Source organism: Sinocyclocheilus grahami, unplaced genomic scaffold (genome assembly GCF_001515645.1).
Source record: "Sinocyclocheilus grahami isolate Dianchi unplaced genomic scaffold, SAMN03320097.WGS_v1.1 scaffold347.1, whole genome shotgun sequence".
Classification (NCBI taxonomy): domain Eukaryota; kingdom Metazoa; phylum Chordata; class Actinopteri; order Cypriniformes; family Cyprinidae; genus Sinocyclocheilus; species Sinocyclocheilus grahami.
In genome coordinates this window covers 434408-458789 of record NW_015505526.1, presented here as the reverse complement: position 1 = coordinate 458789, position 24382 = coordinate 434408, and the positions used below count along the sequence as shown (strand labels likewise).

Below are 24382 nucleotides of genomic sequence, written 5' to 3'. Positions count from 1 at the left end.
ACAGCGCAAAGTTGTAGTATTTCCTCAGCGACCAGCACAGATCAGCTCTAGGCATGACGAAGCAGATATCGTCCTCTTTTGGAAGACCAAACAAAGTAGTTTTGCTTTCACAACGAAACACACAGCGCCTTCACGACATGGCGGCAGCAACAATACTACAGCAAGAATAAAAGTTGCACCTTCTTTCTTTGCGTGAACATTTGGGCGGCGTTATGCAAATCTTCCCACATAGTGATGTAGACATGTGGGGGCGTGTTAGAACGAGCCGTTTTAGGTAGGTGTGGCTGACTCTTAACTTTTATAAAGAATATCTCTTTGGATTTGAGACTTTAGTCTTTGCAACTTTACAGATCTTCTTTATGCACCAAGAGCTTGTAACACTCCAAAGACAAAGGAAAAATTGAAATCGCATCATATATTAAATAAAATAAATAAATGCATGTGAAAATAAAAGCAGGCAGAACAGTATAAACTGAAATTATATTGGTCATCAGCCATAACATGACATTAAATATTGGTATTTGCACAGTATCTGTGTATCCGGACTCGAAATTAGTTCTTCTGTTTCTCGTTTTTTTAGGAAGGGCGGATTCTTTTAAATCGCATCATATATTAAATAAAATAAATAAATGCATGTGAAAATAAAAGCAGGCAGAACAGTATAAACTGAAATTATATTGGTCATCAGCCATAACATGACATTAAATATTGGTATTTGCACAGTATCTGTGTATCCGGACTCGAAATTAGTTCTTCTGTTTCTCGTTTTTTTAGGAAGGGCGGATTCTTTGTGGATCTCTTTGTGCGAGTTTCTAATCAAGTTGCTGTGAAAATGTACAAACAGCTCGGCTACAGCGTGTACAGAACCGTTATAGAGTATTACTCGGCCAGTAACGGTGAACCTGACGAAGATGCTTATGGTAGGTTTTTTCACTTGTGTGATCATTAAACTACTGTTCAAAAGTTTGGGGTCAGTACAATTTTTTATTTGAAAGGAATGTATTACCTGGCCTCCTGCAACATTTATGCTGCTTGTTAATGTTACCATGCAATCAGACTTACATTTTTCACCTGCAAACAATAAGGACAAATAAAAGAGACTTAAATTGCAACATTACCAGTGCAGTAAAACCAAGAATCACGCTAAATACTTTTGCAAGCTAAACTCAGTTCTTCAGAAAATCTCACAAATCTTATTTTACTGTTCTTTCATTTGACAGATATGAGGAAAGCTTTATCCAGAGACGCAGAGAAGAAATCCATAATCCCGCTTCCGCATCCAGTCCGGCCAGAAGATATTGAATAACACTAACATGTGGCTCTCTGAAATCCTCAACATCCAACTGGGAAAACAGACATTGGCTTTTTTTGATCACAAAATTGATTTGAAATGTCAGAGAGCCACTGCTTTGAAGAATTGGGTTAATAAAGCTGAAACTAAAGGACTTTGGGACTGTAGTTACATGAAATAAAAAGGCTAAAGCAAACACTTGTTGTATTTGTCTTTTAAAATAAAATATAAAACACATGTGCAGGTTGATAACTGATTAGCGTACAAAAAAAGTCAGGGTCATAGACCGTTTCTGCTGTAATATTTTTGCCTCTGATAGTTCTCTGGTAGTTTTGCCTGTAATATTGCAAAGGCTGTCAAAATAAGACATCAGAATCAGAAAACTCTCTGTTTGCTCAATCATCATTAATAACATGACAACTGTGCAAACGTTTGCAATATGATTCCCTCTGATTCTTCCACTACAATGTAAGCGACGATCGGTTTGGGGGCTGCCATATTGAATAACAGTAAGTGATTGGCACATTTGGGTCACACCTTTATATTGTTACAAAAGAAAAGAGACAGACAGAAAGAACGAAACGGAGACAAATAACGTGTTAAGTTCCACCACACCAGGTCAGTGATTTTCTGTGGCCGCTTTTGTTTGTTCCGTCTTGTCATCTTGATGGTCACCACCATCACTCTCGCTGTCACTACTACTGCTGCTCTCTTCGTCATCGTCGCGATCGTCGTTGTCGTACTTGTTTTCAGGCCGTTCTCTTTGGGCTGCAGGTCCCTGCTCCTCTGGTTCTGGGCTCTCCTGTGCTTCCTTCCCTTGAGGAACCTGCTGTCCTTCTTCTTCTTCTTCTTCTTCTTCCTCCTGATCTTCCTCTTCCTCATCCTCATGCTGCTGTTTCTTCCACATCTTGGCCATGGCCAGCAGTTTGAGGTTGGGCTGGTTGGCAGCGTCCTCGGGGAAGATGTAGTCATAATATTCTTCCCAACCTGCATCCGACTGATAAACAAAAGACAATGTGTTCGGGATGACTAGTTGATAGAGGTGTGAAACTTCAATTCAATTAATGATTCATAGGTTTTTGATTCAGGAAAGATTTTTTCCCAATTCAAAAGTATTCGATTTTCATCAAGACTCAATTAGAATTCAATTAACGATTTTGTATTTTTAAGTACATTAATAGGATTATGTAAATGCTTCTCCTGTCTTAGGTAAGAAAAGGAAAAAGACAAACTGCTTAAGACAATTTTTTTTAATGTATTTATTTCCAAGACTTCCAAGTCTTGTTTGAAAATAATTTTAAATGTGTCGGCAGCTTTATAAATAGTTTGTGTGTGCATACAAGTAATATAATTCAATTTTTTTGTATTTTAAATAATTGAAAAATATTGAATGAGACTTTTTAGAATTTCATATTGATTCTTGACCGGAACAAACATTTTACGATCCAAAAATTTATTTCAAGGCTGATGCATCGGGCAGAATTTCTAATTGATATAGTGAGAAAACCAGAGTCTCTATGTCTCCAATAATTTGCACATTCAAGTAATTAAATAGTTATATTTTTTTAAATGCTCAATGATACTTTACAGACTCGCGATTCATTTAATTTTTAGAATTTTAAATAAATTCTTGACTGAAACAATTTACATTTCAAATCTTCACGTTTCAAGATTAGCGCACATGCATCGTCAGGATTTCTAATTGTTGCATAAAGAAAACAAGCGTCACTTCAAAAATGTGTGCATGCAAGTAATTTAAATTGATTTTCAAAATTTATGATGACTCAATGTAAGAAAGAAACCTACACCCACAATCTCAGAACAATCCAACAAACAGGACAGAAGGCGGCATAAACTCTCACCCCGTCTTCTGCTGTGATCTTCCTCCTCTTCTTCACCTTCTCCGGCAGGAGTTTCTGGACTCTCTCCTTGTTGGCGAATGATCCGAACTCGTCCTCAAAGTCTCTCCAGGACTCCAGGAGCATCAGACGTTCCTCCTTCTCCTCACAGCTCTGCATACTCTTATTGGCCTCCTCGTAGATCTGTCTGCATCGCTGTATGCGGTCGTCACTGTCGATGGACAGCTCAAACTGGCCATAGCTGATCCAGACCTACAATACAACCAGAATGGAAACAAATGCATCAGATATTCATTTAGGATGAGCATGTTATGTTGCCGTCATTCTGGTGGCTTACTTTGACATGTTGAGTACGCTGTAACAGTCTCTTATAAAGTCCTCGTGTGTTGTCGTATTCTTCTTGCTCGATCTCAAAGTCGATGTATGACTTCCACAGCACCTGATGTAAACAATACAATGGAGAAACAGTTAAGAATGACTTGTTTTAACCCTGTAAAGCTTGGCATGAAACAACAGTCTAACATGTTTTTCAAAATGAAATTAAGGTTTATTGAACCTTAAGAGAAAATAATTTTTAAAAAACTTTAAAAGTTAACAAGTGCTTTTTGTTAAAGGGTTAGTTCACCCAAAAATGAAAATTAGCCCATAAATGACTCACCCTCAAGTCATCCTAGGTGTATAAGACTTTCTTCTTTCAGACGAATCCAGTCAGAGTTATATAAAAAATTGTCTTTGATCTTTCAAGCTGTTTCATGGCACTCAGCGGGTGTTGCATGCAGCAGTCCAAAAGCAGTTAAATAAAATGCGCCCATCCATTTAAAAAAAAAAGTGTCTCACACGGCTCCGGGGGGTGAACAAAGGCCTTCAGTAGCGAATCGATGCGTTTTTGTAAGAAAAATATCCATATTCAAAACGTAATAATCACTTTAATCTAGCTTGCACTCACTGTTGTACACTGGAAGCAGCTCCGGGTGGATGACGTATGGATATTTCTCTTACAAAAACGCATTGATTCGCTACAGAAGGCCTTTGTTCACCCCCCAGAGCCGTGTGAGACCCTTTTTTTTTATGGATGGGCGCATTTTAATTAAGTGCTTTTGGACTGATGCATGCAACACCCGCTGAGTGCCATGAAACAGCTTGAAAGATCAAAGACAATTTTTAATATAACTCCGACTGGATTCGTCTGAAAGTAGAAAGTCATATACACCTAGAATGACTTGAGGGTGAGTAATTTATGAGCTCATTTTCATTTTTGGGTGAACTAACCCTTTAAGTATCATATTTGAAACATCAGGCTTTCATGGCTCATATAGTATGATATAGTGAGAATATGGAGGAAAAAAACTTGGAAGAAATCAATAACTGTAAAGAGAGAGAAATGTGAAGTTCTGACCTCTGGCATGTCGAGTCGTGGTTGTCCAATGGCCAGTTCAAATATGGCTCTGGCCCGGTCTGTGTCTCCCAGGATGGCCTCCAGCTCGGCAAACTTGATCCAGGTGGTGCAGTTTTCTGGACTGAACTCCAGATACTTCTCGTAGAGCTTCCTGCAGCGGTCAAACTCCCTCAGCTGTAGCTCCAGCTCGATGTAGCCTTTAAACAGTTTGTTTTTGGGACACTTTCCGATGGCTGTGCCCTGACAGGCGAGAGGTTAGAGGTCAATGTGTAGGAAGTACACTACCATTCAAAAGTGTGGGGTCATTTTTTAAAAGAAATTAAAGAAATCTCCTATACTCCCAAGGCTGCATTTATTTAATAAAAAAATTAATAAAAAATGATTTGTATTTAAAATAACTGTTTTCTGTAAATATATTTTAAAATGTATTCCTGTGATCAAAGCTGAATTTTCAGCATCATTATCCAGTCTTCAGTGTCACATGATCTTTCAGAAATCATTCTAATATTCTGATTTGCTGCTTTATCACAGTGTTGACAACAGTTGTGCTGCTTCATATTCTGTGGAAACAGTGATTTTTTTTCCAAGAATCTTTGATAAATAGAACAGCATTAATTTGAAATAGAAATCTTTTGCAACATTATAAATGTCTTTACTGTCACTTTTGATCAATTTAATGCATCCTTTTTGAATAAATGTTTTCAAATGTAATACTGATCCCAAACTTTTGAACAGTAGTCTAAAAGTATATAAATCTGTTTCAGAGTGAAACACTTACCAGGCCTCGTCTAGCATTCTGGAGGTTTTTTTGTCGGATTTCAAATTGTCCGTATAAGAGCCAAATCTTGGCAAATGTAAACTGAGTATAAAAAAATATATAGGCTATAGTTAGAAAACAATTCATAAAAATTTGACTTAGAAATGGTACCTATATAGGATTTCACAGATTAAAATACAGTGTCAAGCACTTTTTTTTTTTTTTCAGCTGTTGCAAAAAGGGGGCAGAATTAACATTTTAAGGACTGGCTCACTAAAAACTGACATGAGGTTGTGTAAATAGTGTTTTTAACCACCATTAAGAAGGACAGTTTTACCTTTTTGTGTGGTATAAGCTCCAGACACGCTTGATACACCTGCCTCGTTCTCTCAGGGTCCTAAACAAATCAGAAAAAAACAATATAACATCAAACTCTAATACTAAATGTGTACATGCAAATGAATGCTGAATACTTCAGCTCACCGACATCTATCATACCTTGACCTCCAGCTCCTCATAGAGAGCGTAGTCAATCCACAGGTAGATGTAGCGTCTCCAGTGTCTCTTTTCTTGGATGGGGGGTATGTTGGCTATGGCTCTCTCGTACACTTCTCTAACCGTGTCTGCATCGGTGTCACTCTCCACCAGCCGCAGGTAATCAAACCATGCATCATAATTGTGTGGGCTTGCCTATACAGCAGAAAATTAAGTACATTTTAAAGCAGAGTCATTAAGTAAGATACGGATGCTTTGCAAAAGGCTAAAACTACAACTTGCTTTAACAAATACCAAAAGGATGTTTTTTAATCAGAACTAAGAGTAAGTATTATGAAATTTTGAGTAAGGATTAATGGTCATTTAAATAATTAAAATGTAATTGTTTATTTTGTTGTTACTAATAGTGTAAGGTTAACAAACATACATAAATTAATAAACATCATTTATTAAAATATTTACAAAGCATTCATAAAAATACTGTACTAGGCAGAATGAAATGAACATTATCTATATAATATATATAAAAACAATTTATTTTTGAATTTATATACACACACACACACACAGAGATAATATTAACATACATACAAGTGTGTTTTACTCACCTTGACTTCCTCTTCATACTGAAACCTCCTTTTGCTGACGATCACATCCTCGATTCCTCTCCTGTCTCCAAACCGCTTCTCAAACACGGTGTAGTTCTTAAACAGCTCCTGGGCCTGTTGCTTGGGGATTCTGTCCAAAGCGTATTTATAGATGACACGAACTCTCTCAAACTAAAAGACAAAAAGCGAACGGTCAGGTCTGAACAGGAAACAGCAGAAGGGACATGAACGCAGGAAGTCTTACCTCTTTCTGCTTCTCCTCGAATCTGGCAAAAGCCACGGAGAGGTTCTCGCTGATATACTCCTCACCAAAAAACTCTACAGCTCTCTCGAACACCTTCCTCGCCCGAGCGATGTAGCCGTGCTTCTCTTCGAAGTGAGCGTACTTGATCCAGTTCTTCACTTCGGGATGGACCATCACGAGTGCTTTGCCATTAAGGATAACTATATTTTTTTACATAACAGCCATTCATTCTAAAATAAGAATAATATACACTACCTTTATTTGATCCAAAAGACAACAAAAGCAGTAATATTGTGAATTTTATTTTTACTATTTAAAATAACTGTTTTCTATTTGAATATATTTTAAAATGTAATTTATTCCTGTGATCAAAGCTGAATTTTCAGCATCATTACTCCAGTCTTCAGTGTCACATGATCTTCAGAAATCACTCTAATAAACTCTAATAAATTTGCTGCTCAAGAAACATTTCTTCTTATTATTATTATTATTATCACCACCAATATTTAAAACAGTTGAGTACATTTTTTTCAGGATTCTTTGATGAATAGAAAGATCAAAAGATCCGCATTTATCTGAAATAAAAAGCTTTTGTAACATTATACACTATACCATTCAAAAGCTTGGAGTCAGCATAATTTTTTTGGGAGGTGGGATTATAGAATTTAATACTTTTATTTAGCAAGGATGCTTTAAATTCATCAAAAGTGATTATAAAGACATTTATAATGCTACAAAGATTTTTATTTCAGATAAATGCTGTTATTCTGAACTTTCTATTCATCAAAGAAACCTGAAAAATTCTACTCAGCTGTTTTCAACATCATAATAATAATAATAAATGTTTTTTGAGCAGCAAATGTTAGAATGATTTCTGAAGGATCATGTGACACTGAAGACTGGAGTAATGATGCTGAAAATTCAGCTTTGATCACAGGAATAAATTACATTTTAAAATATATTCAAATAGCAAACAGTTATTTTAAATAGTAAAAATATTTCAAAATTGTACTGTTTTTGCTGTACTTTGGATCAAATAAATGCAGGCTTGGTAAGCAGAAGAGACTTCTTTAAAAAACCTTTAAAAACTTTTGACTGGTAGTGTAATATAAAATAATAAACCTTATTTATATATTTTATGCATTTCAAGTCAAATATATTTGTATGCCACTTTTCACAATACGCATTATTTCAAATCAGCTTTACAGAGATTCATGTTGTTAATGTTTATAATATTTTCATGCTTTATGTATTTAGCAAATTAAAGCCGGGCGACAATATAGTTATATTTTGCCACAATACAAGTAATCAAGCAGGTGAGATTTACCATAGTGTGTATCGCCCTATGCAAATAGTATACTGTATATTCGCAGTTGAAGTTGGATATACTTATATATCTAACTTTATATAAAGAGTTAGGTGATAACAGTTTCATTTTGCAATGAAATGAATAAGGCAGTTGAGATTTGCTATATAGTATACATCGCTTTATATGAGTGTACTACTGTATGTATCCAGATACTGCTGATGAAACAGGCTATTTATGAAAGGATATAGTTCTCATAGATGCTGCGGGACTTGTCCACTTCCTTATAGCGCAGCTCAAAGTTGATGTACGAATGCCAGGCCTGTTCCTCTGGCTCCCACTCCATCCAGCGCTCAAACACCTGCCTGCAGCCAGCAATGTTCCCCAGCATCTCCTCCATATAGGTGTACTTGTACCTGGTGCATAAACGCATGAATCAAAGAATGAATCGGGAGACAAAATCACATAGTATCTTTGTCTGAATGTCTGTATGATCATGAGGAGGAAGCATACCAGAACTGATTGACACGGGGAAGGATGGTGATGGCCCGGTCCCAGATGTTGCGAGCGTGATTCACCTGCCGGTTCTTCATCTCCATCTCTGCATACTTCAGCCACAGCGTGATGTTGCGGTGATCCACGTCGAGCGCACGCTCGTATATAGAGCGAGCTCTGAAGGCAATAAAAACAGTTACAGAAATCACCTCCACTCTATGATTCCGTCATTGGACACCGAACTGAAACTCACCTCTGGACTTCCTTCAGGCTCTCCTCCCATTGTGCGTACTTGATCCAGTTGCTGATGACAGTTCTGTTCTTCCTGATGTTGTCTTCAAACCCCTGTATTGAGAGAAAAAAGTTGGATGTGTTTAGATACGTACCGTAGCAATTCCATTTTTAGAGCATGGATCATGGCAAATTCATGTTTTTCTATATGATAATACCATGTTTTCTGGAGTTGCACCATGGTAGTGTTGTGTTTTAAAGCATATACATTGGTAATACTATGTCTTTGGGGCAGATACCATGACAATGCAATGTTTTCTGGACAAGCACTATGGTAATTCCATGTTTTCTGAAGATGTACCATGGTAATGCAATATATTTAAAGCATGCACTACGGCAATACAATATTTTATGACATGTGCCTTGGTAATACTACTATGATTTTGTGGCACATAACATGACAATAGTAATACCATGTTTACTGGACATGTATTATGGTAATACACCATGTTTTACCTATGGTAACAAAATGTTTTTATAGCATATACCATGGTAATACCATGTTTTATGGCACCGTAATACTATATTTTTGGGCAACATACAACAACACTATGTTTTCTGGACATGCACTATGGTAATGTCATAATATTTTCAGCCTGTTCCAGGACAACACCATGCTTTATGGCATGTCTATTTGTAATACTATGCTTTTGGGGGCACGAACCACGACAGTATCATGCTTTATGGTCTTTTACTATGTTAATACCACGTCTTTTGAGGCATATAGCATGACAATGCCATGTTTAATGGACATACGCTATGGTAATACCATGTTTTTTGGACATGTTAATGTCTCAACACTATGTTAATACTAAGTTTTCTGGAGATGTACCATGGTATTGACATGTTTTTAAAGCATGAACCATGTATATATACACGCAGCATTTTTATGGCACATATCTTGATAAACTTGCATTTGTTTCATAACGCATGACCCTTTTGCAACACTGACACTGATATTGATCTGAATTCAATCAACACAGAACTAAACTGAGCTGAATAATGACACTATTGTCTTTTGAAGTTGTTTCATAACTGACTGACACTTTCCAGTTTATTAATGAGAAGCTGCTGTATTGTATAAATAAAGCATTATATAAATAAATATGTGACTTGACAGTACCATGTTTTCTGTACATGTACATTGGTAACGTCGTGTTTGCTAGACATTATGGAAAAACCACGGTACATGCATATAGTAACCACAAAGTACTATCTATGGTATGCATCAAAGTACCATGGCGCTACCATTTGATACCATTATGCCATCGTACCTTCCTCTTCTTCAGTTTATAGTCGTTGAGCTCTTCTGCATCAGTGATCTTCTGTTTGGGTGGAGGAGGCAGCAGCTCTAGCTCTCTCTCCTTTGCCTCTCTAAGCAGCTGCTCTGCGGTGATCTGCACCTCTGCTGGGGCTTTGTTCTTCACCTGAACACGCAACACAAAATAAATACAAACATACATCTAGAAATACTATACAATAGGTGTTTACAGTGAAACACGACCGCTTCACGTAGTTAACATGCTAATGCTAACTCGCTAAACATTATTTATTTTTTTACCTTTGCCACTTTCGGGATTCTCTGTTTACCCGCCGCGGTGGACGCCATGATTATTACGCTCCTGTCACTTTATTATAAGGCAACTGTGCGTATTTCTTAACGTTTTTAAACTTCGATAAGCCGCTAAAACTTTAGCGACGTTTCAATGCCTTGTGTCGCGCGTCGCGTTTGCCGTGACGCGCGGTAACCTTTGACTGCAACGACGTCACGAAGCCCCGTCACCATGGTTACAGGACGCTCGCTAACGGTTAGCGGTAACGCCAGATGAACGTTTATGTGAAACATACTTCTTGCTAAAAACAGGGTTTGAGTATTCTCACACGAAAGGTCTGTATATTATAGTGCTTTTATATTGTATTTTCTCTTAATTAACCCAGCATTTTTTAGAGTGTACAGAAGTGTACCTTTTGAAAAGGTGGCGCAGCAGTGACAGCTTTTTTACTTTTTTTCTGAGAGTGTACTTTAATTTACTTTCATTATAATAATTTAATTAATAATAATTTATGCATTTAGCAGACGCTGACTTCCAGTGCATTCAGGCTATACATTTTTTACCAGTATGCGTGTTCCCTGGGAATCGAACCCATGACCTTTTGCGCTGCTAACGCATTGCTCTATAATTAGTATAATCATTATAATGTAATCATTATAATGATTTTTTTTCTATTTCTCATTGCAGTGAGAAAGCAAATTTAGGTTTGTCCCTTTTTAACCCAGCGCTGGGTTATATTTAACCCAGCATTTTTTAGAGTGTACAGAAGTGTACCTTTTGAAAAGGTGGCGCAGCAGTGACAGCTTTTTTACTTTTTTTCTGAGAGTGTACTTTAATTTACTTTCATTATAATAATTTAATTAATAATAATTTATGCATTTAGCAGACGCTGACTTCCAGTGCATTCAGGCTATACATTTTTTACCAGTATGCGTGTTCCCTGGGAATCGAACCCATGACCTTTTGCGCTGCTAACGCATTGCTCTACCACTGAGCCACAGGAACATGTTATTATAATTAGTATAATCATTATAATGTAGTATAATCAGAAATAGCTCATAGCTTAGACTTGTTTGATTGAATGGAATGATTTTTTTTCTATTTCTCATTGCAGTGAGAAAGCAAATTTAGCCGTGTCCCTGAGCACCGCTACGAATGAAGTTTTGGCCCATGCATCTTTCTCAGACCACCCCACTGAAGAGCTGGTGGATCAGGCATGCTGGAAGAATTTACTTCAGAATCACGCCAATGGCTTGAAATTCACTGTAGGCAAAGCAAATAAACCGCGATGTCCATTAATATTTAACATATCCATTTTACAGCCCATTTTGTCTTTCCTCCAGCCCATGAACACTCTTTTCCTGCATTTATTTGTGGCTCAGCCTGGCTTCTCCATAGGGGGCGCTAAAGAGATAATGAGGTAAAAGAAGACTGCTTTGTATTGTCTTTTATCGATGTGAACATTTAACGGTGAATCTCACAAAAAATTTATTTTTTTTGGTTTTGAGGTGGACCACAAAACCAGTCATAAGGGTCAATTTTTTTCGAAATTGAGATTTATACACCATCTGAAATCTGAATAAATAAGCTTTCCATTGATGTATGGTTTGTTAGGATAGGGCAATGTTTGGCCGAGATACGATTATTTGAAAATCTGGAATCTGAGGGTACAAAAAAATCAAAATATTGAGAAACAATTTATTTTTTTTGGTTTTGAGGTGGACCACAAAACCAGTCATAAGGGTCAATTTTTTTCGAAATTGAGATTTATACACCATCTGAAATCTGAATAAATAAGCTTTCCATTGATGTATGGTTTGTTAGGATAGGGCAATGTTTGGCCGAGATACGATTATTTGAAAATCTGGAATCTGAGGGTACAAAAAAATCTAAATATTGAGAAACTCGCCTTTAACGTTGAAGTTCTTAGCAATGCATATTACTAATCAAAAATTAAGTTTTAATATATTTACAGTAGGAAATTTACTAAATATCTTTATGGAACATGATCTTTACTTAATATCCTAATGATTTTTGGCATAAAAGAAAAATCTATAATTTTGACCCTCACAAGGTATTGTTGGCTATTGCTACAAATATACCCCAGCGACTTAAGACTGGTTTTGTGCTCCAGGGTCACAAATGTGACCTGTACATGTTCTTGACAGGTTTTGTGAGGTTCACCTATAAGGCTGAAGAATACACACAGTCTGCTCATTGGTTTATATCTAATGTAATAAAACAAGATTTTTCTGTTGTTATTTGGTTAGGGTGGATATGGATCTTGTTTTAGGCAGCACAAATTGTATTGACTGTATAGCAATGCCTTCCTGTATCCATTCAATCAAATTTAATAATCAAAGATTTTTGTTTCCTTCCTATGTAAATTCTAGAACAGTTTTCAATGCCGTTGTGGAGCTGGAATACATCTGCCTCCTGACTCCCTACAGAGGCTCACTTGGTAGGAAATAAATGAGTATAATATTACTTCAAACTTTTTTGTGTGCTGGCATTGACGGTAATATTATTCTGTCATTCTCTTCATATCAGAGGCAGCACTGGAGAAGATCTTTGAACCTGTGATGCCTGTTAAGGAGGAGGTTCAGTATTCGGCCTACGTTTGTCAGCGACACAATTACTGCCCTCGACTTCGCATCCGCAGTGCCAGGTTTGTAAACCTCTCGTTTACTTATGGATGGGTGAGTCTCATGAAAACCGACAAGTGCGTGGCTGGGTCATATTTCACTGTATTGTGGCATTATGTTCAGGAGAATTAAGCACATTTTCCAAAGTTACATTTGCAATACATTACTGTAATGCTAAAATAAAATACATTTATGCAATTATATTTTGTTATATATTGTATTATATTTTTCAATTATTACTGTATTTATTCATTAGAACAATTCGACTGTAATTATTTTAATATAGAAGTCATTTATTCAGATTCAACATTGAAACAATTAAAATGTTTCAAAGCCTTAAAGTAAGTCATTCAAATACTGTATGAGTAATAGAAAAAAATATATATGTATACATATATATATATAATACATATAATTTAATTTGTAAAGTATTCTTATATTATGGTATTATTAGTTGTACTACCTTTAAATTATTAAAATGTAAAATTTTTAATTTTTACTGTTTATACTTGTCTTGCAATAATGATAATACAGTTAATGAGACTCATCAATGAGAAGAATGAAAATATCAAAGAACTAAAAAAAAATCTATAAACATTACTGTAATGGGCAGGAAATATGCTTAATTTGAATAAAAAATAAGTCTAAAATAGGTTATATTTTCTCTATGCAAAATATAATTTCTTATTTTTCTCTTGTATTTTGGGTGAAAAGTGACATAGCCATGTTTCTGTGAAATTCACTCATTTGTGTCAATCAAATTCAGACAGTCGTGTGTGTTGTTTCGTCTAGTGTAAAGCCGATCATAATCCATGTCTAGACTGTTTTGTCCTGCTGTACACAATTTATATCAATATACAGTTTATACAGGGCATTTGCAGCACAGTGATGTATTAAAATCCTGGCGCAATAACTTTATATTCCCCAGAGTGGAAGATCACGATGACCTCATGCACATATTTGCAGAGCAGATCACGCCACTGGTGGAGTCCCACGGGCCGTACTTCCTGTCTGAGCTCATCGAGGCTCAAGACGAGGAGAACCATGCAGCTGTCTGTGAAGTTAGTCTGGTTTTGTTTACAATTGAGAGATTAAAAAATAATGTGGATAATAAAGCTCTGAAAATTTGGTTTGGCACATAAAAAAACACAAATATGAACTCTTTTAATACACTGCCCTGCATCATATTTGAGAAATTATATTAGTTTCTTGCTCATTTTAGAGGTGCTGATTTCAAAAATAGTGCCTGTTTTGCTCGAGCGTGTCACACTTTCTCACAAAATATGATGCATTTGCTTTCTTATTTTGTGGAAAAAACTGTACGTAATGGAAAGTTTTAGCATTATCAGCATTATCAAATTACATAATATTAGGCCTTTTTTGTAAATCAGCATATATATTTTTTAAAGATAAAAAAAAAAAAAAAAAAAAAAAAAAAGGAAAGCAACTTCAGAGCTTTTTTAAGCTTTTTTGCTTCTCGGATTTATCACTTGAGAAAAAGAGCCCAGTAACCTCTCAAGTTGACAGACTCTTTATGCAAAGTGGGGCAGAAATTGTGTTAGTTTGTGTTTTCGCAGGAATGACAGGACGACAGATCGCCCCACTCTCTGCCCTGCGGCGCATACTGACATGTGTTCATGCGACATATGGCAGATGAGAGCTCATGCCCTGCCAAGACATACTCACACTGAACATATTGTGTCCAGACATCTGTAGCCATTTTGCCTTTTGTCTGAATGTCCCGTCCATTCAGCAGGAAAGCTGTACTACATTGCCCAGGAGAATTACAAAAAAAAAAAATTCAAGAGAAAATTTATAAATTATTACAGAGGTGCTGTTTTTCTAGGTCTCTAACTCAGTTTTTATGAGAGTTTTAAATTATATATGGGTGAATCTCATGAAATCTGTCAAGAGCATGTCCAGGTCATATTTCACCCCAAAATCAAAGAGAAATAGGAATGAATTATATTAATTTGAAGAAAAAGAAGCCTATTTTTAGTACCATTAAGATTTAGCATTTTTCTATCATCACAATTTTTCGACAATTATAATTAGACAGCCCTGCATCTTGAGGGAAAAAAGCGGAAAAAGCCTAATAATATCTAATTTGATGGTGCTATGTTCAAAAATACCATTAAAACCTTCCATCACATAGTTTTTTCACCAAATAAGAATTCAGAATTTTGTAGTTTTCTATCAAAAAATGTATCAGCTTTAATGCACTTAACAAAATAAAAGCAGTCAAATGTCAAAAGTTTCAAATGTCAAGTGTTCCAAAACTTACTCATTAACTTACAATTTGCAAAGGAGTGGAAAGTGGAAATCAGGATTAGGCTTATACTAAAGTCTTGATTCATTCATACATGTGAAAATAGGCTGAGAATTAAACAAATAGTCATAATCGGCTCAGAGGAAGACATGAATCATGTCTTTGTGGCAGGTTCTCTGGTGATTACGGGATAATATAAGACAACTTCACTTTACAAATGGTTGCGGAAAACAAAAATGCTACGAAATGCATCATATTTTGTGAGAAAATGTTATGAAACAGGCACTATTTTTGGAATCAGCACCCCAAAATAAGTAATAACGAAGATACAAGCGTCAATATTTGTATCGTAATCCAAAAATGTGTTAATTAAACTGTTAGTAAAGTGTTAGTGTGTGTGTACTTACACAGAGTGAAGGAGCTGTCGTTGGTTTTGTCAGTGTGAGCGGTCACATGGATTTGAAGCTATTCAATAAGTGGTTTGAACTTGAAGAATTTGAAGGATTGAGAAAGACAAATCCAGCTCATCAAGAGGAAAAACCAGAGGAGCCACAATCGCTGGGGGAGGAAACCAATGTCACTGATGCCCAGCAATCTGATGAAGCCAAAGAACCTGTGGAAGTGAGTTTCAAAAGACACATTCAGCATAATTAATGGTGCTCATCAGGGATTTCAGGGCTAATTTATGTATTTTTAATAACTTACCCAAATGACCTTCACAGGGTGAACTGGCAGCAGAGCAGGAGAGTGGAGATGAGCCTACTGACATATCTCAGGTCAGCGCTAAACATCATCTTTTGCATTTTAATACCAGCTACTATATTTGCGAATCCTTCCAAATGTGATTCATGCCTTATGTGAATTGCTTATTTTTGTTTCTCTATTGATTTCTCTTAACTAGCCAAATTCATGCATCAAAGACACTGTGGAGTCAGGTGAGGACTCTGAACCAGACGGGCCACCTAATGCATTCTGCATCCAGCTCTTCACTATGGAAAAGAAATTTGAAATGAGGTGAGGACCTCTTGGACCAGAAAGTTACTAACTAGCAACCAGCAGAACAGCCTGTTTAGTTCAAAGGGTCAGAGACAGGGTGGATAATTATCATGAAAATCTCAATTATGACTGTTTTTGGTGCAAGAAACCATGACTTTAGTGGGATAGTGCTATGAAAGTGTAAAATATGGCTCCTCTGAAGTACGCAAGTTATTAGAACTTGTACTGATTAAATGAATTTTGGTTAAAGGAAAACTGTCTGTCCTCATCTGGCCGAGCTCCAGTGGCTTTCAGTGAGGAGCTGTTGTAAAAATCAGTCTGAGTGTTATTTGGCTCCTGCTGAGCTGGTCTGTGTGCCACCTTATTGGCCAGCTGTTGTGGAATATGGAGGCCTGTCGCTCCCCACGGAGCATGAGCATGTAATTAATGAGTAGAATGCTTAAAGTGACAGCGAGACCAACTAGACCACACTCTTACTACTGCCCAACATGGCAGCCTTTATCATTGCTCCTACAGAACAGATGATGCTCATAAGCTTTCATTTCTGTTGTCGTCTTCTTTCCTTAAAGATCAGCAGATTTCCTGCCGTACCTGTTTAAACTGTTCCCGGTAAGTACATCAACTGGCTCGTTTAAGGTTTCACTCAACAAAAAATTATCATTATGATAATTCACCCTCATATTGCTCTTTTTTTTAAACAAAAAAATTACAATTCAAAATCCTAACAGTAGTCCTATGAAGCAAACATTATTATTATGAATATTACTTTTTGTCATATTTGGAAAACAGAAGATTGACATTCTTCAAACTATATCCTTTTGTGTACTGTAAAAGAAAAAAGTCATACATGTTTAAGACAAGAGTTCAGTACCATTGAAAAGTTTGGGGTCAGTCAGTTTTTCTTTTTTTGTAATGCTTTTTCCCCTGAAAATGTGATTTAAATTGATCAAAAGTGACAGTAAAACACAGTTTTTTTACTTTCTAAGCAACAAATAAAAAAGAAAAATCAGTTTCCACAAAAATATAAAGCAGCACAACTGTTTTCAACATTGCTAATGTTAAGAAATGTTTCTTGAGCAGAAAATCAGCATATTAGAATGATTTCTGAAGGATCATGTGACACTGAAGATGCTGAAAATTCAGCTTTAACTCACAGGAATGAATTACATCTTAAAATATATTCAAATAGAAAAGCAATTATTATAAATTGTAATCATATTTTTACTGTTTACATTTGATAAAATAAATTCAGCCTTGGTAAGCATAAGAGAAACATACAAAAATCTTACCGCCACTAAATCTTTAAGCGGTAATGTAAATGATGACAGTATTTTCATTCTTGAGTGCACAGTCCAGCATTTTGTGTCCTGTTTTACAAGTAACATAATAAATCTAATAAATGTGACATAAATAGTTATGACGTTCCGCAGGATCGGGATTTCTGTGTGATCTCTGTACCTAAACTGACTCCAGAGTTCCCCCTGCTGCAGTCCTTCATCAGAGTCGCCCCTCGGGACACCAGCACCTGCTCGCAGGAACTCTACCTGTGTCACCGGTGGGGATTGACCAGGTACACGCACACTCGGAATCATCTAAATGAGCGGATAAAAAATCTCCAAATCAATAGTTCCTTAGAAGATGAATTGTACCATAAAGCATGATTGAACCACAATAAAATTAAAGAACAACATTCTGACCTTTATAGTTTTTGTGAGCGCATAAAACCAGATTCAAAAGATGATCTATTGAAGATAAATCAATTATTCTGTCTTCTAATATATTTGACCTCAGCTGTTTCTAGGAATCCAATTGATATTTACAGATAATATCTTGTGGCAACATTTTTACATTCATTACAAAATGTATTCATGAATTGTCCAATGTCTTATGTTTCAAACTAATATTTGTTTGTCCATCAGGATATTGGAGGTGCGAGTGGCGGTGTCGTCTGATATCCCAGCAGTCCAGAGTTTGACTGAGAGTCTCGGCCAGCGGGAGTCCATCAGTGAAGATCTGGATCTGTTCCTACAGGCCCGAAAAGACCAGGTCTGTCACAAACCACTCACTAAATCGTCTCAGAGCAGTGCTTGTGATGTCTGAACATTGTCTCTCCTTCTCAGGATGGAACTGCTCTTCAGGCTTTTGTGGCTCAGGTCGATGGGCGAGTTGTTGGTTTGATAATCATTAGAGATGAAGAGGTACATTTTTAATGACGTGTCATGGTGTGTCATTGCTGTTTCTTACCATAAATCATTTGCAATGCATTTCGTGCTCCCAGGACATTGAGTTCATCAGAGCCAACTTTGACGTCGAGAGGTTCATGTACTTCAGCCATCACCAGCGAGAGGAACACGGTCGACTGTGTCACTTTTTCCTCAACCCCATTTTCCAGCATCACACCAAATATATCTTTAGGGAGGTGCTGCGCTTGGCACACAAGTCCTGCCTCTATTTCCTCCTTCATCCACCCCATTACAGCCATAAGGTGGGCAAAAGTCAATTTTCTCCTGTAAAAAAAAGACCACAGTAATCTCAGACTGCAAAAAATGATTATCTTACTCAATATTTTTGTCTTGTTTTCTAGTATAAATATCCAAACATTTTTAAATCAAGATACATCTGCTTGAGACGTAAAACATCATTAGATTTAGTCTTGTTTTCTGACAAAAAAAATTAAGTGAGTTTTTTTGCTTAAAACAAGAACAAACATCTGCCTTTGGGGTAATAAAAATAATCGTGTTTTTCCTGTGAATTAAATGTATTTTTCTGACCCCATTGGCAGATATTTGTTTTTGTTTTGAGCATAAACTCACTTAACTTTAATAGTTTTTTTTTCCAGAAAACAAGACTTATGGCATTTTGTTACTCAAGAAAATGTATCTTGATTTAAGAATGTTTAAATATTTTTACTGGAAAACAAGATGAAAATACTGAGTAAGAAAATCCTTTTCTGCAGTGGACACGTGTCGTCTTCGTGAGTTGATGAAAAGCTACTAATGAAATAAAATCAATATAAAATGTTATTTTATATACTACCGTTCAAAGGTCAATTATGGAATAATTAAGGTTTTTGAAAGAAGTCTCTTATGCTCAGCAAGGCTGCATTTAATTTAACAAAAATAGTAAAAATAGTAATATTGGGAAATATTATTACAAATATTATTAAAGTAGTTTTAAAATGTTATTAATGGCTGCTGAAAATTCACATGAATAAATTACATTAAAAATAAATCATTTTTTATTTTAAATTGTAATAATATTTAACAATATTAATGATTTCACAGTTTATTTAAAAAAAATAAATGCAGAATTAGTGAGCAACTTCTTTCAAAACCATTAAAATCCACGATTATTCTTTTATTAATTGTTCTATTAAACTTTAGTCTGGTGTTATTTGCAACATTTTTAGTGGACAGATGTTTTCAGAATTTCACCAGTATTTTGCCAAATGAGGATTTGAATGTTTGAAAGTGAAGAATTTAAGATATAAATATTAGTATTGTAACTTGTAGTGTAAAATCAAATTATTATAATTATTTTGAAATTTCCTTTTTTTCCCAAGGCAACTATAATTTACAACAATTATATACAGTCATGTGAAAAAATTAAGGCGCCCTATTGAATTCCATGGTTTTCTGTATCAGGACATAATAAAAAAAAAATCTGGTCCTTGTCAGGTCTTAAAATTTGGAAAATAAAACCTCAGATGAAGAACAACACATGACATATCACACCGTGTCATTATTTATGTAACAAAAATAAAGCCAAAATGGAAAAGCCATGTGTGACAAAGTTAGGACACCCTTACAGTTAACATAGGAATTAAAGGGTTAGTTCACCCAAAAATGAAAGTTCTGTCATTAATTACTCACCCTCGTGTTGTTCGAAAACTGTAAGACCTTCGTTCATTTTCGGAACACAATTTAAGATATTTTTGATGAAATCTGAGGGCTCTCTAAGCCTCCCATAGACAGCAAGGTAGCTACCATGTTCAAGGTCCAGAAAAGTACCAAGATGATCGACGATTAATCGTAACTGTAAAGTTACGAAGCTACAAGAATCATGCTGGATCTGGGTCAGCGCCGCCACACGCTCGCGTCATGATACTGTCGTGAACGCGCGTCCACAAGTGATGCAGTAGAGACGAAAATGTGGAATAAAGTCGTTATTTTTGTTTTCTTTGTGCAAAAAAGTATTCTTGTAGCTTCGTAACTTTACAGTTGAACCACTGATGTCACACGGACTACTTTGTCGATCATCTTGGTACTTTTCTGGACCTTGAACGTGGTAGTTACCTTGCTGTCTATGGGAGGGTCAGAGATCCCTCAGATTTCATCAAAAATATCTTAAATTGTGTTCCGAAGATGAACAAAGGTCTTACAGGTTTGAAACAACACGAGGGTGAGTAATTAATGACAGAACTTTCATTTTTGGGTGAACTAACCCTTTAAGAGGGTAAGTCAGGCTCTGCTAATCAAATGCCTTTGATTAACTGTTCATCAGCAAGTGTGAGCACCTCCATAAAAGCAGATGTTTTGGCAGTTTGCTGGTCTGGAGCCTTAAGGTGTGTGTTAACAAAATGCTAAGAAGGAAAGACATCAGCAATATTTGTCATGTGACCATTAACCAACATCAGACAACAATTATCATGCAAATGTCTCATAATATTACTAAAATATTAACTTAACATCACAGGGGTTCTTCAAGCAAATGTTTTCTATCAGAAGTCTTGATTTCTGGTTCGGGGCTTGACAAACATTTCTTCCTTTTCCTTCTTTGCTCTCAGGATGTCAGTCTTCACTCTCTGGCAGCGGTGTTGAACTTTATGGTGCCGGTGAGCCCGAGACGACAGATCATCTACCCGCTGGAGGAGCTGGGCATCAACGCACCGTCCCAGCAGATCACCAAACATCAGGTCAGACCAAAACCAGCTTCCTGAAATATGAACATAAGCCAGCATTTAAATCAATATGACAAACAAAAACTAAAACAATGAAAGCAATCGTAACGTTAAAACTACAACAATCGTTGAAACTATTCTATAGGGGTTTGTTTAAATCGTTAACTGTAAGTATGCGCGTGACAATGCATGCTTTAGTAATCACACAGAGGAGGAAATTAAGTGCCACAAGAGGGTGCTGTGCAGTAAATCAATGAATCACACTAGGAATTTGTAACACACTTGCAACTCTCCATCCCTAAACTGTCAATGGACAGCAAGCATGACATCTTTGTTTCTCCCACTTGCATTTATCAATAATTAACGCCGTAGCTGTCTGCATTTTTCCACTCATAATGCATTCTGAGGCAGAATCGTTAGCCGTGCGTGGTGCAGATCACAGGGCCGTTGTTGCCTGAGGTTATTGAAGGTCTAGTTGTAAAGAAGCAGATGGATGGATGGTGGCAGATGGCGGTGAATGTTTACGCTGGTTTCTAACAGGTAATGCAGCAGCGTTCTTATCCAGCCATCATCAGAACAACCAACATCTGCTGTAGACGTGTGTGTGTGTGTTTACTTCTGAGTGAGATACCACACACACCCACTAGCCAGAGGGGGGATTTCACATCACACAGTGTTTCTTCATCAATACAATCGAAACGTGCTAAATTAATCATGAGGTGTTATGAAAGCACATTCAGCCCACATGATTTCACTGTTTTCTTCAATAAACCCAATAGGGCTCATTATAAAAGCTTATGTATACAAGCTTGAAGGTGGTTACAAACCCTAAGTAGGCAGCATTTTAAGGTGCGTTCACAAAATAATTGGCTCCTCTCAAAGGTACATTCTTGAAGTCAAATTCTAAAGAAACATCTTAAGTATCCTCTACAGAGAAATCGTTCGCATCATGCACCGCCATGAAAAATCAATCCAACATGGCGAATTACATTATTGAAATGTTATTACTATGAATTTATTATTTAAAATAGTTCAATGTAATTAAAGACTTATATTTATCCAATAAAAATATTTGTGAAACCCAATATTTGTGTTTTTATTTTTAATAGGTTGTCACATTATTAGCTTATTAACTAATTGTGTATTTCTCCATAGCAAACTTTTTCTGAAGGATCATGTGACACTGAAGACTGTAGTAATGGCTGCTGAAAATTCAGCTTTGCATCGCCAGAATAAATTACATTTTAGAATATATTTAAATGGAAAACAGTTATTTTACTTTATAATAATATTTCACACAATTAGTGTATTTTTTTGATCAAATAAATGCAGACTTGGTAAATATAAGAGACTTCTTTTCAAAACATTGTAAAAAAATGTTACCGAACCCAAACTTTTGAATATATTGATATATATTCTGACACACAAACTGTAAAAAAATTAATAGATCATATATCATTTTAAAAGTTTTTAACTGTACTTTTACTTTAAAAAAAATACTGTCAAATATGGTTTTTGCAAGTAGGAACTAAGAATTACAATATATATGCATATATATGTATATATATATAGGTGGGTAAATAAATGGTGAATTTCTGACAACCACAGCTGCCAGTTTTTTATCATAAATTTAACAGGATATTTTTACAGTGGATATATGACACTTCATTCACCACTTGAAATCCTGTGTAAAGTCTGGTTCCTGAAGAAAAATCAGTTAAAGCCACTGCCCATGTTAGGCAGCTGGGTGCTCATTAGGTTTTGGAACAGAGCTGCTGTGTCATATGCAGCTTTATGTGTGTGTGTGTGTGTGTGTGTGTGTGTGTGTGTGTGTGTGTGTGTGTGTGTGTGCGTGTGTGCAGTGCATTAGCAAGAAACACAAGCTGTCACCCTTCAGTCCACATTAGAAAGCTCCATTTGGTAGCGCAGCAACGCCGGTGTCCAGGCAGCACTGCAGATAAGAGCGCAATGACTGCGTTAATCCTCCGTCCGGTTCAGATGAATTAATCAGAGTTAAAGCACCTGTCCAGTCTTCGTCAATAGAGTGTTGTGTTACGAAGGGCATTATGTCTGACAGAAGTCCTGCATGTTTGAGATGGACGCACCTGCACTGGCTTTAGCTGAGCAGAGAGGACAGGGTCAGCTCCCGTTTCACATCACTTCACTGTCATATCATTTCAGGAGCAGATGAACAACATCCGAGAACTTTTTTTAGTTTAGAAGAAATCACAAAAATACTGACCGTTTTCAAACAGGTTTCCTGAACACTTTCACAGTCTGCCATTAGTCGACGCACATCTTTGTGCAACCTTCACAGCAGCTATAGGGTAAATAAATATAAGAGAGGAAGACCAATCACAATTCAGTATGCAAACTATTATAATGACATCATATTTTACATTTTAAATATGATGAAGCATAATTATTTAAATTTTGAATGCAGAACACTGTATCAGTATCAAAGGGAGATTTTAAAATAAAATAGTCTTTAATTTCTTTAAAAAATACAAAAACAAAAATAGATTGCAAGATCAATATATATATATATATATATTCAAAAGTTTGGGTAAAAGATTTCAATTAAACGTTGTTCTTTTGAACTTTTTATTCATTAAAAGTAAATCAGTATATTAGAATGATTTCTAAAGAATCATGTGACACTAAAGAAAATTCAGCTTACATCACAAGAATAAATTACATTTTACACTATATTCAAATACAAAACAGTTATTTTTAAATTGTAATAATATTTCACAATTTTTCTGTTTTACTGCATTTTTGATTAAATAAATGCAGCTTTGATGAGCAGACGAGACATAACAAAAACAACAACAACAAAAACCTTACCCATCCCAAACTTTGTTAAAAATATTAATACAGAATTATACAGTTAATAAATGTTTATATCATTTTTTGTGCTTTTCTCTATATGACCTTTAAAACTTTTGAGGGCACTAGAAAATGATGTCTGTGTGATTTTGTGCACATGGAATCATGTTGTGCATTTTCTGATTTGTCTTCAAGTGGCCCCACATGTCCAGAATTTAAACCTCCTTCAGTCCCTACCATTGATTACAGCATTTAATTAATGATTTTGAAGAGCCAGTCGTTGATGGTCGTGTAATCAGCTACTTTTCCTTATATTACAATGACAAATGGCATAGTTTCGGGCCTCTCCCTTCCCAAAATCCACCGCGTCTCTATTCTTCCACCTTAAATCAGATAAGGTGTAGCACAGACCAAATCCTTCAAATTATTCATGCTCAAGGGCCAATTA

General features: G+C 36.0%; 3 protein-coding genes across 3 annotated transcripts in view; 2 read left to right on the top strand and 1 right to left on the bottom strand.

Annotated features, from left to right (window-relative positions):
* Positions 1-1470, top strand: part of naa20 (N-alpha-acetyltransferase 20, NatB catalytic subunit) — a 6737-nt gene extending 5267 nt beyond the window's left edge. Inside the window, exons 5-6 of the mRNA XM_016229069.1 lie at positions 775-920; positions 1221-1470. Of these exons, the coding sequence (XP_016084555.1) occupies positions 775-920; positions 1221-1306 (232 nt within the window). The 3' untranslated portion in view covers positions 1307-1470. The remainder of the gene's footprint in view (positions 1-774; positions 921-1220) is intronic.
* Positions 1471-1479: 9 nt separating this feature from the next.
* Positions 1480-10490, bottom strand: LOC107548429 (crooked neck-like protein 1). The gene is made up of 14 exons (XM_016229096.1): positions 10304-10490; positions 10017-10169; positions 8705-8796; positions 8470-8628; positions 8206-8372; positions 6651-6829; positions 6407-6577; positions 5802-5993; positions 5641-5700; positions 5325-5405; positions 4547-4786; positions 3488-3589; positions 3154-3402; positions 1480-2288 (listed from the first exon to the last, which is right to left on the bottom strand). The coding sequence occupies exons 1-14, from the start codon at positions 10349-10351 to the stop codon at positions 1911-1913; spliced, it is 2271 nt and encodes a 756-aa protein (XP_016084582.1). The 5' UTR covers positions 10352-10490; the 3' UTR covers positions 1480-1910.
* A 36-nt stretch (positions 10491-10526) lies between these two features.
* cfap61 (cilia and flagella associated protein 61) overlaps positions 10527-24382 on the top strand; it is a 33683-nt gene continuing 19827 nt past the window's right edge. The window contains exons 1-14 of the mRNA XM_016229068.1: positions 10527-10550; positions 11639-11715; positions 12689-12756; positions 12846-12963; positions 13869-14001; positions 15621-15830; positions 15932-15985; positions 16111-16223; positions 16775-16814; positions 17636-17775; positions 18125-18251; positions 18326-18403; positions 18484-18690; positions 20992-21120. Of these exons, the coding sequence (XP_016084554.1) occupies positions 10527-10550; positions 11639-11715; positions 12689-12756; positions 12846-12963; positions 13869-14001; positions 15621-15830; positions 15932-15985; positions 16111-16223; positions 16775-16814; positions 17636-17775; positions 18125-18251; positions 18326-18403; positions 18484-18690; positions 20992-21120 (1518 nt within the window). The remainder of the gene's footprint in view (positions 10551-11638; positions 11716-12688; positions 12757-12845; positions 12964-13868; positions 14002-15620; positions 15831-15931; positions 15986-16110; positions 16224-16774; positions 16815-17635; positions 17776-18124; positions 18252-18325; positions 18404-18483; positions 18691-20991; positions 21121-24382) is intronic.